Source organism: Varanus komodoensis, unplaced genomic scaffold (genome assembly GCF_004798865.1).
Source record: "Varanus komodoensis strain SLA01 unplaced genomic scaffold, ASM479886v1 scaffold6_4, whole genome shotgun sequence".
Classification (NCBI taxonomy): domain Eukaryota; kingdom Metazoa; phylum Chordata; class Lepidosauria; order Squamata; family Varanidae; genus Varanus; species Varanus komodoensis.
The window spans coordinates 5748305-5762313 of record NW_025336347.1 but is presented as its reverse complement, the minus strand read 5'-3'; the positions used below and the strand labels follow the sequence as shown (position 1 = coordinate 5762313).

Genomic DNA, 14009 nt, shown 5'->3' with positions numbered 1-14009 from the left:
CAACTATTTTACCCACTAACATAATGAACAAAAGACACAGAGATGGCTAAAACACTGTCCTATATTTATCCCATAAGATGTTAAACCAGATTTGCCCTGAATTGTTCCTCACATGGAGCAACACATCCCTTGCAGTTGGCACATACCTCTAAAACTTCTGCAAACAATTTCTTACCTTGTCGTCTGCTTTTTTTAAAAAAATAGAGGCAGAAGCAAAATCCATGCGGATTTCTTATTCCCCAAGGGAGATCAGTGTCATCGATCTAGTGCTGAAAGACACGGCAGTGTTCCAGTGCGAGGCTACCAACAAACACGGCACAATCCTCGCCACAGCAAACATTGACGTTCTTGGTAAGTTCTCCCCCTTTGTGAGGGCCATTCCACATACAGGCTGTAGCTCAGTGGTAGAGGACATGACTACATGCAGAAGGTCCCAGAACCAATCCCAAGAACCTCCAGGTGGGGCTTGGAAAGGGTCGTCCTTGGAACCCTGGGAAGCCCCTGTTGGTCAGTGTGCAGGAATCAGTTGCTTGACTTGGCATAAGACAGTTTTCAATGTTCTTATCAAAGCCAGACTACCCAGAGACCTGATATCAATTTTAATCCTGATCATGGTGGGCTCCAAGACATTGGATGTATCAGCAAGGATAGGTGCAGGTCACACAACTATTTTAGTTACTCATATGAGAATGGGAAGTCAAAAGGGGGCTGCCATCTACATCTGGGAAACTGGGTAGGATCCCGAAAGTGGATCAACTGCATTTCTTCCTTCTTTTGGGTTACATGAGTTGGTTTCTGAAGGCCCTGAGTGCTTAATCAGACAATTGTGTCCTCGTTAGATAAAAGCTGCTGATCTTGCAGGCTTCCAAGTATCCAGTGCCCATTGTTGCCAGTAATGTTGAAGGAGGAAGGCAAGTATTTTTGCCTCTCTATCCTCCTTTTAAACTTTGTTTTCCTCTAGAGAAGACATGCTGAAAGGGGCTGACTCACACAGCTCAGAACTATGCGGTGCAGTTCTCAGAATTAAAAATGTGTCCAAAATGTGCACAGGGGCAGGGGACACCCAGAGAAGCATTAGGGAAGCCACTTGAAATAAACGCATATGTTAGGAAAAGTCCCATGCAAATTGTGTTTATTAAGAGAAATGCACACAAAAATGCATTGTGGTTGGGGCTCTCCAAGTGATGCAGAAATAGAACAAAATGACCTGGATATTGGAAATATGAGAAATGAAGTGAAATCCAAATGGAGCAACCTTGCTTGGGCATAGCCTGCTCCAGGCAGGCTCAGTGGACTAGCCCAGGCCAGGGCAGGCATGGACCGTGGGGTCAGCAGCCCGCACGGGGCCTTGAGATCCATACTGTGCTCTCATCCGCTGCTTGGACACCTTCCCCATCAGGATCCCATCACTCTCGGTGTCTGTGCCATGCTGATTTCCTGCTACCACAGGCTGTCCCGAAGCTGCCACAGTTCCTGAGGTTCAGGATGTGTTGTTGAGAGTCTAGATGGACCAGTGGACCTGGGGCAGGAGGAAGAGATGGGTGTAGTGTTTCAGCCAATCTCATCCCATTTGCCATTGAGAGATGGAGACTACCCTCTTGCTCCTGCAATTGCAGGACAACCGGCCAAGCATTACGACAAGGCCCATATGTTTCCTCTGTACGTTGAGTGATTAGGAATTGCTTGGACCCATTCCTAAGTGCATCTCTCTTTTTATTTTAGTACAGGACATTTTCCCGCTCCCTGTTTTGTAAAGCTCTTTTTTAATACATCTGCAGTGCAATGTGTTTTGTTTTATTGCCTTATCCTATCTGCTTTTTTCAGAAATTCCCCCAGAAATATTAACCCCGGATGGTGAAGAGTATGTCGCAGTGGTGGGATATGCAAGTTACCTCTATTGTCAGTTTTTTGCGGTACCGTTTCCTGATATTTCTTGGTAAGCTTTATTTCAGCTCCTTTCTCTTTTTCAGAGACTGCTATTGACATTTCATATCCTCTTGTGTCTGTCTGTGCTGATGTCTTTGTGTGTTTTTTTTTAAACTTCAATGATTTTTTTAATCCATCTAACACAGCTTACTATCATACAATGCCAAGAAGATGAGTTTAACTATGCATGTAATTTAAGGATTTCAGTGAATTCATCTGACAAGGTTAATGAAGCCATGCATTGTTTGTTAGTAGTGGAAATGGTAAGGTCCCCATGAGCTGGTGTTCCATTTCCTTTATCTTCAGGAAAGCAAAGGTCAACAGAGTCGGTTTGCTCAGAGGGTTTCCTTGCTCAGGAGCAATTTAGGTGGATTAATGAAAAGCAAATGTTATTTTTGAAACGACACCAAAGCACTCAAATCCTCTGAGGTCCCCACAGCTTTCTTTAGGTATACAAATTTACCTCAGAACTTTACTTGGATTGCTCAGCTCTTCAGAAAAATGTCACTCATTAGACTAGAAACTTACTCTTCTTCTGAGATTTCACATTGCAAGGCATCATCTGTTACTAGAAGCAGGGCTGAGATTAAGCTTTTAAAAGTTCCAAGAAAAAAGAACCCCTGAATGTCAGTTATGGGGACAAATGAGACTATGATGAGGTATTAAGTAGGATTTAAGAATTACATATCTGAGATTTTCTTACGGCTGATGGTCAAATCAAATAAATTTAATTTAGTGGAAATATTACTGCCAGATATTTTTAAAGATTATACCAAATCTATATGAAAAGAAAGCATTGCTACTGTATAGAAAATCAGAAATATTCTGATGTGGCTAAGAAGAAAAAAATGAGGTATTTGGCTGTTCTGGAAAGGGTCACAAGTTTTGCTAATTACATTTAATTAGGAAATAAGATGCATATATATTCTGATAACTCTTGCTCTTTTTTTTAAGGAGGTCAGAATCTTTAAAGAATATTCACCAATATCAATACAGAGGCGCAAAGAACATGGGGTCTGACACCAACTGCCATATATGATGTTGCTAATTATTTGCTTTCAAAAATGGCAGAAAAATCTGGGTCATTTTCCTAATTTTGAACAGAGATGCTATGGGCACATCCTATACATATCCATACAGAAAAAGCCCTAAATCTTTCAACCCTCCCAGAGAGATGCTGGGAACTGTAGGACTTTCTTTGGTCCAAACATACAGAAGTTGGTGCCCCAACAGAGCAATCTTACTTTCCGGAAGCACTGGCTGGAGGGAGGATAGGAGGAGACACTGCTGCCCTTCACAGATGGAAAGGAGCTCTGTTGGCGAGGAAGGAGGGCCACTGTGGGGAGGGGGTTACCGCTAGCAGCGTTTCCCGTAGTGCTAGTTGGAGTTGGCCCCCAAAACAGAGCATGGCAGAACTGAGGCCAGCAGGCAGCCTTGAGTCTATCGCCCGCACTTCCACTTCAGTCACCAGTGAGTCACAAGATGTGGTCTCTGTTCTTCCTAGATAAAAGAACAGTCCTCTCGCTCTGTCTTCTTGTTTCTGTTTCATCTCAGCAGCATGGATCGACCCTGGCTGTCCTGACATTGCGATGATCCCCTAACCTCTAGCAACATGCTTGCAAATAGGTTTTGTGGAAATACCCTTTTCCATAAAGGTTTCCCATTAAAACACACACACACACACACACACACACACACACACACACACACACATGCTTAGTGCGTTTTAGGCTTCGGACATTACAGTTTATGTTCTGCTGCTTTGCTTTGCTTTGCTTTGCATACATCACTCAGAAAGCATATTATTAATGGGTGTGCTAAAACTGCTGGTAATACACACACACACACACACACACACATACATAGCCAAGATCCTGCTTGTCTTTCTAGGACTAAAGATGACAGCATGAAACATCTTGAGGCCAATCAAAATGGAACACTGGAGATCAAAGTCACAAGGAAGGAAGACGCCGGCTCTTACACTTGCATGGTGAAAAATGCTGCCGGGAGGCGGGGTCTCACTGCTACACTAACTGTTCGAGGTACAGCTGGGATTGCTTTCACGGCACCTGATGGTTTTGGGAAGAGTTGTGGCAGGGGGAGGGGGAGGTTCTATCTCCATTGAGGACATTTCTACCTTTCCAAACAGTAGTACCACATGCTGCATTGGACAGAAGTGGCTGTGTAATTTTCTTTATGGATTTTTATTATCATTGTTATTAATTAGATTTCTAACCCACCCCATTAGCTGTACAGCTACCATATATATGGTATGTGTTTAATGCATAGCATTCTCCATTCGGATTCCTAACACAGATTCAGTATCTTTATATTCATACCTTGAAAAAGTGGTGTGAGTGTATATTTTTCCCAACTGAAAGCTCAGACTTTCTGGAGCAGATTTTCTTGGAGAATGTGTCAGGGGAGGGAGGGAGGAATGTGAGAGAGAAAGTCCCTTTTTCTCATTTAAGTGTAATATCACAAAACAGACACCACAGTTTGGAAATCCCTTTCTTCATTCTTCTTAGATGCCACCAAAATTTCTGTCATGCCTAAGAATCCACAAGTTTTGAAATCACACTCAGTTTTATTGAAATGTAATTCTGAATATGACCCACATTTGAAGCACCACTTTAAAATATCATGGAGAAAGGATGGGAAGGAAATTGAAAAGAATGACACAGAAGATGGAAGGTAACAAGAGAGACTCTATTCTTCTTTGCTTCTTCCCAAGTTCCTTTTACGTTACTTACTTTCAGAGGAACAGCCAATGATTTCTCTTGGCGATCACCCGCTTTTTCCAAGGGGCACATGCGCATGGCCTTGCTGTCCTTCCCTCTGGCCACCTCCCACTCAAGGCAGCCCATGAGCAGCAGAGGAACGCCTGGGACAACATTTCCGTAGCAATACTGACAGTCATCTTTGCTGGGATTTGGCTGGGATATGGGGCTGCTCACCCTAAAGCTCTGTACGGAGGGACTGGGGCAGGTGGGGACGGTGGCTGCATGTCACAGGGATGGTGTCCCGACCCTCAAACTACTTTCGTTCATACATTACGATGTGCAAAGTGGGCAGCCAGGGAAAATGCAGAGTGCCTCCGCTCTGAGACGCCCCCTGCCACTGCAGTGAGGAGCAACTGGTGCCTGCAGCCAGGTGTCTGACTGACCCAGCAGCTTAGGAAACAGGCATGGACACACAGTGAAGGAAGAGCTAGCGTGCTGATCCCATGGCCAATCAGCTGCGAAAGGCGATTGGCAGGAGACATGCAGAGCCCACAGGCCACAACTGAGCCAAAGGGTTCGGCTCCCATTGCAGTACCAAGTAGACTAATGGGTTAATTCCTAATGGGTTATGCATGGCTGCTCCCTTAGCAGGTCCCAAGTCCAGTGTGTAGCACCACCTGCGCTAACATTTCCATTCTGCACAGACTATCCAAGAGGCTGTAGCCCTGAAAGGTCAGAATATATTGTTAAATGTTTGCATGCTATGGTTTTAACTTGTGCTTAATGAATCACCCAAAAAGCTTTGGCTATTATTGGGTATAGGAATGTAACTAATAAATAAGTAAAATATGATCACCCATGATTGCCTCTTGAGCTGCTTCAGATCCAAATCTATGCTGTGCCGGAAGGAACAGGGAGTCCAGCCAAGAGCCAAGTGATCCCCTGGAACTAGGGATGGGTGATTTTGGAGAAGATGACCCACTTGCACTGAGTGGACTTCAACACACTTTGCTGATTTGCAAACTGGGAGCCAGCCAAGTTGCTAGAATCTGGGCAGGGTAAACCAGGCAAATCTACCCAAGTTTAACCCCAGATGGCTTTGACATGGAATACTACATGGATTCCCCACTGAGGGTTCCTTTGAGGGTTTAGGGTGGGGCCAGCTGCTTTGCAGGTGTAACATGCATCATAATGAGGCAAATCCGACCTGTGAATGGGCCTCACCTCTAGTTATCCCAGCTAGTGATGTGAGATGTAAGAGCCAGGGTGGTGCAGTGGCTAAGAGCATGGGACTGGGACTCAGGCAATCTGGGTTCTAGTCCCCGCTCAGCCATGGAGCCACCTGGGTGACTTTGGGCCAGTCACAGACTCTCAGCCCAACCTACCTCACAGGGTTGTTGTTGTGGGGCTAAGATGGAGGAGGAGAATGATGTAAGCTGCCTTGAGCCCTTTGTAGGAAAAAGGATATAAATCGAAAATAAAATATCATTAAATTATCATAACCAATCCGAGGTAGAAGTAGCATCTTTATCAGTACATGGGGGTTAGGATTGGTGGACACCTGGAGCCCACCTTTCTGCCCTTCTGATCCTTCCAGACATCCCAAGGCACAGAACCTACAATAACCTTCATCAGAGCATCAGTTGGTTTCATATCACCCCAGAATTTTGTTTCTACACTAATATAACAAACCAAATTAACACTTTGATTCTCCCTGGGGTGTATTTGATAGCTCACCTGATGATGTCTCCTTTAAGGTTCTATGTGAATCCTTAAAATGTATGAAAGCTATAAGACTTGCTATAGTAGAGCAAGAGTTAGAATTGGTTCCCTTCTTAGTAAGATACTAATGTAGGTGACAGGAAACTTCATAGCTGTCCTGGACCGACCTCTAGTGGTAAAACCACCATGTTACATTTTATATAACATACACAGAAAAAAATCAGCTGAATATACCTGCTAAATACAAATTCATGTGATGCTCTAGTGAAGAATTCTATCCTGAGTAAGTGAAAAAGGAAGAAGTACACCTTGTAAATCAATTAATTATACATGTCTAGTCAGGGAAAGAAAGTTCTACATATCTAGGTTTGCACCCAGAGGTTTAAAAACCAACTGGCCAGTTGCATCCCTTGAAATAAACATATGTTGTTCTTGGACACCCTACCAGTGATGTTTTCAAAGGGTTAGAATCACTTTAATTCTATCCCTTTAAAAATATTCTACCTCTTTTTAAAATGTTTCACATGAATGTGAATGCCAGTTTAAGTGTAGGAATGCACACACTTCCTAGCTGTGAAGCCCTTGCTGACAGAGAGTCCTTTTTTTCAAACCAACCAGCCCTGATCTATAGGACTCTTGAAGAGCCCCTGCTGATGAGGCAACAGATTTCAAAAGGTGCAGATGCTTTCAAAATGCCCACGTCTGTGCACTGCGGTGCTGGGAGCTATCTTACAGAATGATTGAAATGTTAAGTAAACACTGCATAGCACCTTCTGGACTGCTGCAGAGATTGATCATCTCCAGATGCACATAAAACAGAGTTTAGTTCAACCGCAGGTGCCTGGAACAGTTCGAGCAACACTTGTTGCCTCCGTGCGCACACGCTTGTGTCCTTGTAATGAGCCGGCTACATAAAATGCAACATTACCAGGGTTCCCTGTCAAGTATGACCTTGTTGCTGCGAGCGTGATTCTTGTGTACAGCGCCAGACTTTCCAAGGTTGGTTCAAAGAAGAGTAATGGTAGAGTATTTAAAAAAATAATAATAATCCCAGATTGATTTGTTACTATTCTGTCATTTCCATTAATGGCTTCATAGAGGCCATTAATGAAAATGCTTTTAAGAGGTTTACTCCATTTGCTAAACTGTTTGTAAACTGTAAAACTGATTTCCATGTTTAATGCAGAAAATGTTTGTGGTTGCTTTTCCTCTATTATGCCTTGTTTCTTGGATCTGTTGTGAACTGCCTGTAAAGCTTCAGTGATTAGGTGGTATGGAAACCTCACAGATTGTTGTGAGCATTAAATGGAGAGGAGGAGGATGCAGAAGATGAGGAGGGAGGGAGGATGGACGGACGAATGGATGGACTTCAAGTTCCTTGGAGAAAAAAGGCAGGTTATAAATACAATAAATGAATAAATGCATGTATCATTTCCTTTGCAGAATAATTGTTGAGATGGATACATTGTTTATACCAAATGTGGAATTAGAAGATCAGGGAGTCTACACCTGCATAGGCAGTACATCTCTTGATAGCGCTGCAGATGATACCCGTATAACAGTCCTTGGTAAGTGAATTTTGTCTTTGTGTTTCCAAACTAAATATTTCTGCTGGTTTAACTCCTTCTGGGACAAAAGCCTTCCTTAAGTGCTGTTCAATTCTCCTATGGATTACATCCTGAATTTTAGGACCTCGTTGCAAAAGAGTCAAATTCATTAATGTGTGTGCACATACACATTTACACTTGTCATGTATCAAACAATGGGATGTGTGGCCTCTTGTTCTCTAAAATGGCCAAAAAGCATAGATCACTGTGTCCAAAAAAAATGGTGGGCTACCAACTAACATCTTACAGTTCTGGGAAAGCTGTAGAGCAAATAAATTGCTGCAGAGTGCTAAATATTACAGGTCATTTTATGTCTGCTTCAAAGCTAAATGTAACACATTTATCCATCTACATTGTTTGTTTGTTTGTTGCTGTTGTTTTGCTATTTTTGAGGAGTTATTTGTTATTTATTTATTTATTTATTTATTTATTTATGGAGTTATATCCTGCCTTTTTCCTACAAAGGGCTCAAGGCAGCTCACACCATTCTCCTCCTCCATCTTATCCCCACAACAACAACCCTGTGAGGTAGGTTGGGCTGAGAGTCTGTGACTGGCCCAAAGCCACCCAGTTGACTCCATGGCTGAGCGGGGACTAGAACCCAGATCCACTGAGTCCCAGTCCATGCTCTTAACCACTACGCCACACTGGCTCTATTTGTTGTTGGTGGTTTTGAGCAATGGAGGGAATGACTCTTTGACCTGACAAAGTTGCTCAGTCTTGCTTTGGAGCTTTCCAGAACCTGAATGGCAGGCATTTGAATGTTAAGCACATTGGGTTACAAGCATATTAAAGGTATTACCCTGTTGTGACCTTTCAGTCATTACTCTGCATAAAGGTCATATGTGGCAACTTCGGAGGGACATTTTTGTACTGGCTACATAGCATTTTTCCAGCATGTAACTCAAGGCAATGTACACAGAGCCCCAGACAATCTCGCATCCAAAGTAATAGCCAGACGTAGTCTTGTTTAGCTTCAGGAAGTTGTGCTTCCACACTCTTTGATTTTTACATGCTTCAAAGTCACCAAAGGTGACACCCTAATATCCAGTATTAAGAGTTGACTGGAATTGGCGCAGCGTAGGGCCACAAGGATGGTGGCCAGATTGCAGGGAAAGCCGTATGAGGTAAGACTGAGGGAACTGGGTCTTTTCAGCCTGGAGAAGAGAGACTCTGGGGGGATCTGTTGGTGACGTATAGGTACGTGAGGGGGTGTCACATGGAGGTGAGTAGAGACCTGTTTTCCCCGGCAGAGGAGGGCAGGATGTGTTCCAGTGGAGCCAAGCTCAGGGAACCAAGGTTCCTGACAGTCAGGACTCCTAGGATATGGAATGGGGTTCCACGGGAGGTGGTTGCGGCCCCCTTGGTGAGGGTGTTCAAGACATGCACATGGTGGGCATGTTGTGAGAAGAGCCGGTTGGAGCCGGGGGTCAGACTAGATGGCCCAGGAGGCTCCTTCTGACTCGTTCTGTTTCTATGACTGGGCATGAAGAAGAAATCACAGAGTTTCAGGTAGCATGACATTGCTAACCACTTTATATGAGCTCTGAATTTCTCCCTGTAGCTGTCTTTAGGCACCACACTAATTCTTGCCTTTTGGGGCTCCTTCCCTTTCCATCCCACTAAGTGTTACAACGGCCCAGAGTGGTACCCTGACTGTGCAGAGGCACTACAAAACTGCAGTCTCCTTTTCTTGAACAGAATTCTCAGACATTCTATAATTCTGATGCATTCTAAATGTAAACAAAAACAACCTTCACCTCCCACCTTCCCTTACATTAAAATTGTACTTGGCGGCCCCTCCTGCCTCAGAGCTGAAAATGCTGTTCCCAGCTGTGATCCTTTTAGCTTCAATATATATGTCATTTCAAATCTAGCTCCCAGACCTCCATGTTGTGCTGCCTTTTAAAGACCCAGCTCTGCTATTTTTAACCACCCATAAAGAATTACATATTTATGTAGAATCCTCTTCTGCCTCTGCCTTGTTGCCTTCCCGCTACCAGGATGGCAGCTTAATAAGAGCCCTGCTGTGGAGTGCAATTTGACCTTTCCTGGGCAGCATTTCCAGCTTTTGAAGCAGTGATTTCTTTTTCCTCTTTCTTTCCTCTTTCTTTTTTTCCATCTACCCTTAAGCAGAAAGAATTATCATGTGCCATACTTAGAAAATAAAAATAGATTAGTCTCACCCCACTTGCAGGGCAGAGAGGGTGCCTGAAATTTCTCCTGGCTTGGAGAAATCAGCCTCTTTCCTCTGTGCTCTGACCTCTAATTTCTGAGTCTTTATTGCTTAAGACATTCATTGTCTAAGTTTAGACAATGCAACAAGCCATAGTGGTCCTTTACCATTGTTGGCCTGTCATGTTTTCCTAACTCAACACGATCTATTTCATGTTTAGGAGACACAATGAAAAATGATGGTTTGTTCTATGGTTTTCTGTACCACCATGGCTTATGTCTTATCCCAGGGTCGTAGTTTCCAGGGCCATGGAATGCATCCACCGCAGGCTGGGTTCAGATGTCACGACAAGCAAACCTCTGTGGTTTCCATGATGCACAGTTTTTTGGTCTGGATGTACCTGGCAGATGATTATGTGGTTTCTATGCTAGTGTGGTTTCCACCCACCTTGCTTTGTCCTCCCACCATTGGCATGTATCTCATGAACCACTGCACCAGAAATTTAATCCCACACTGGATGGCTGGGGTGGTTCCTGCAACAACTGCCCCACTTCGCAGTTGATTCTGTGGTAGCTCGATACCAGGGCCATGGAAACCAGAGTGCTGAGTTCAGACTTCCAGAGAAACCGAAACATGGAAAACATAAAACAGGCCATGGTTTGCTAAAAACCCAACACACCATGCTGAAATACCATGACAGGGTTTGGATGACACCACAAATCATCCTGTGCAAGAAACTACCATCGCTTTTTATCCCATGCAAATCTGCCCACAGGGTCCCCTGGAAAGCATGATTATTCTGGGAGTCTTCCAGCCATCCAGCCTTTATGCTTGGACCAATGAGAAAAAGGCAGGCAACATCAGCAGGGATGATGCACCTCAAAACTGAATTTCAGCCACGGTGGGAGGACTAAGTAGGGAAGATGTGGAAGCCACTTGATCAGCTGTTGGGTACATCATGGCAAAATAACTGGAGCTGTTCTAACTACATAGCATTGTTTGTTGTTATGCGTGAACCCAGCCATGGTCTGCTCATGTCCCCTCACTCATGGAAGCTGGCAGCCCCTTTTCAGAACATCGGCAACCTCCAGGTTATTTCTTAAGTTTTCCGGTCCTTTTTGTGGGATTTTTAGACTAAGAAAAGCACAGGATTCCATTTTGGAGTACAACAAAAGCCATATGCAAAGCTTGAAATTCTGCTACACTGAAGATATACCACAATCCCACTTTGTTAGTAGTCTATAAAGGCAGATAAATGTAAATCCCAGGAAAAAATCCATATGAAGGGCACACTTTTCCTCCCACAGTAAAAGTGGAAGAAAAAGTCTCAGTAAAGCAACAAGTTAATCTCCTTATGTAGAAAAGCCCCATGTTCCAGGGACATGATTTCTTTTATGCACAATCTGTGTATATTCCTGTGTATGGTTCTAGTTACTCTTCCTAAAATAGGATATTTTAGATTTGGAAAAAGTGCAGAAAAGGGCATCCAAAATGGCCAAGGTGTTGGGCCAGCTGTATACCTGGTGCTCAGAAACTGGAAGAAGGGTTGTAGCATTCATGTAGCATTCAAAATTTAGGGTGGATGCCAGGAAGTACTTCCTGACTGTTAGGGCCCCAAGGGTATGGAATGGGCTTCCTCAGGAAGTGGTTGAGGCCCCATCGGTGAGGGTATTCAAGTATAGGCTAGACATACACATGGTAGGCATGTCATGAGTGGAGCCAACTGGAGTTAGGGGTCAGACCAGATGGCCCAGGAGACCCCTTCTGACTCACTCTGTCTCTACGTTTCTATGTCCTCCTTGTGGGATCCTGCAAGAAATTAGTTTGCCACTGTGTGAACAGACTGGTGGACTGGATGGGCCCTTGGTCTGATCCGGCATGCCAAGCCTCATCACAAGGAGGCTGCTCATTGCGGAATGGTAGGAATGATTGACCTGCTTCAGCACATTGAAATTGAGGCCCTCCATGAATGTGGGGCCTGGACCGAATGGTCCTTCTTCCCCCACCCCAACATTGATAGCCCTGCTATCTAATTCTGCTGCTTGTTGAGAAGTGGTCTAAATTACAGGTCAAGTATAGTCACAGGCTGTGTCTTGGGAGCAGCCCACCCGTGTCCTCCACTTCACACCTGCAGGGATGGCTAAAACAGGGGTGACCCTCTAGAAGTTGTTAGGTGTGCAACTCTCATCAGTCTTGACAGTTGATAAGGGGCCAGGGCTGATGGGAATTGGACCTTGACAATCTATGATAAAATCAGAATTATTCTACCTCCCCCCCCCTTTTTTTTTTGTTAACAAGAGGGAGAGAACTTTTGTTCTGCTCCCTGGATTCCAGCACATTCAAGTGCCTCTTATGGCTGATATTAAAGATTTATTTATTGCCCTCTTTTCCTTCTCTTACATAGTGCTCTGCCATTCACAGAACTAATATTTCTCATACTTCCCAACTACCCTTTCATTTTTAAACTTTTAATACTTTCTAAAGCAGTGCAAGGATCGGGCAATGTCACTTTGGTCCTCCAAAATGGATGCCAAGGTATTTGTGTCAGTCTGTAAAGCACGAAGGTGTTGGCTGCAAGGCATGTCAAGAAGAGGAGCAATGCCCTGGCTCATGTGCACGCAGAATTTGGGGGCCTGGCATGCACCCACAGGCTCCTCCCATTCATGTGTACTTGAGCCAGGTCACATGCAATAGCCCTAATGCCAAATACCCAAAGTATCTTCAGTACTTGCTTTTGAAACACCTTTATACCAGAAGCCATGTTATGTTTTTCATTCTGATGGTTTGTAGGGTGCTTTTTGGAAGTACAGCATTATGGATAAATTATTCCTGTATCTCTTGCTGTGAGCAAAGCCCTGCGGCCAAATGCCATTCTTCCTGTTTTCTTCCCCAATCATTTTAGATGCTCCTGACCCCCCACAAGAGCTCCACCTCTCAGAAAAGCAGAGCAGAAGTGTCAGACTGTCCTGGAAAGCTGGAAGCAACAACAATAGTCCAATTAATGGTAAGGCAGATTCATTTTGCTATTGTTTCCCTAAAGTGAGAGCAAGTGATCTAGATTGAATAAAGAACCCTAAAACAGTTGCTTAATTGGTTTTATTGTTGAAAGGGTTTTGTTGCTAATTACTTTCTTCTATTCTCATATGTTTGATTCCAAGAATGTCTGTTTCCTCAATTCACAGGCATTGCTTGCTGTATCTTCTCTCATTTTCCTTTCTAGAATCTATTGTGGAATTTGAAGAGAACCAGTGGGAGCCTGGAAAGTGGCAGGAATTAATCAGGATACCGGGAAATGATACTACAGTAGTTTTGCCACTGGTCCCTTACGTAAAATACCAGTTCCGTGTCATATCAGTTAACATTGTCGGGAGAAGTCAGCCCAGTGAACTTTCAGAACGATACGAAACACCTCCTGCTGGTATATATTATTTATCACCTGTTGCTTATATTCTGTTATACCATATATGAAGAATGGTATGCCAGGTTGTTGTTGTAATCTTGCCTATTTGTTTTGACTTTTGCAAATTCTAGGTTCTTACTAATGCAAACCTGTGAATGTTGGTTTCTTTATTCATTACATTTTTGTACTGTGCAGTAGCTTAAGCTAGCCGAAGTAATTCTGAAATAAACCCCTTTGAATTCAGTGGACCTTACTCCTGGGGAAGTGGGTAATGAATTGCAGTATTAGGGAACAATCCTATTAATTGCACCTAGCTATTCATAAGCCCCCAAATTTTGAGGAATATGAGCATCTCCTGGAGAGCAGGGAGAGTGGCAAAGGCAATCTCTACATCTCTCACTCTGCATTTCAGCTGGATGGTTAAAAACAGGGGTCTCAAACTCAACGTACCTGGG

The 14009-nt window shown here is 43.8% G+C and overlaps 1 protein-coding gene across 2 annotated transcripts in view; it reads left to right on the top strand.

Moving 5' to 3' along the window:
• Positions 1-14009, top strand: part of CHL1 (cell adhesion molecule L1 like) — a 246242-nt gene that overhangs the window by 199298 nt on the left and 32935 nt on the right. For both annotated transcript variants that reach the window (XM_044451911.1, XM_044451910.1), the window contains exons 12-18: positions 205-351; positions 1825-1936; positions 3817-3968; positions 4455-4620; positions 7815-7939; positions 13057-13158; positions 13375-13572. In XM_044451911.1, the coding sequence (XP_044307846.1) occupies positions 205-351; positions 1825-1936; positions 3817-3968; positions 4455-4620; positions 7815-7939; positions 13057-13158; positions 13375-13572 (1002 nt within the window). The remainder of the gene's footprint in view (positions 1-204; positions 352-1824; positions 1937-3816; positions 3969-4454; positions 4621-7814; positions 7940-13056; positions 13159-13374; positions 13573-14009) is intronic.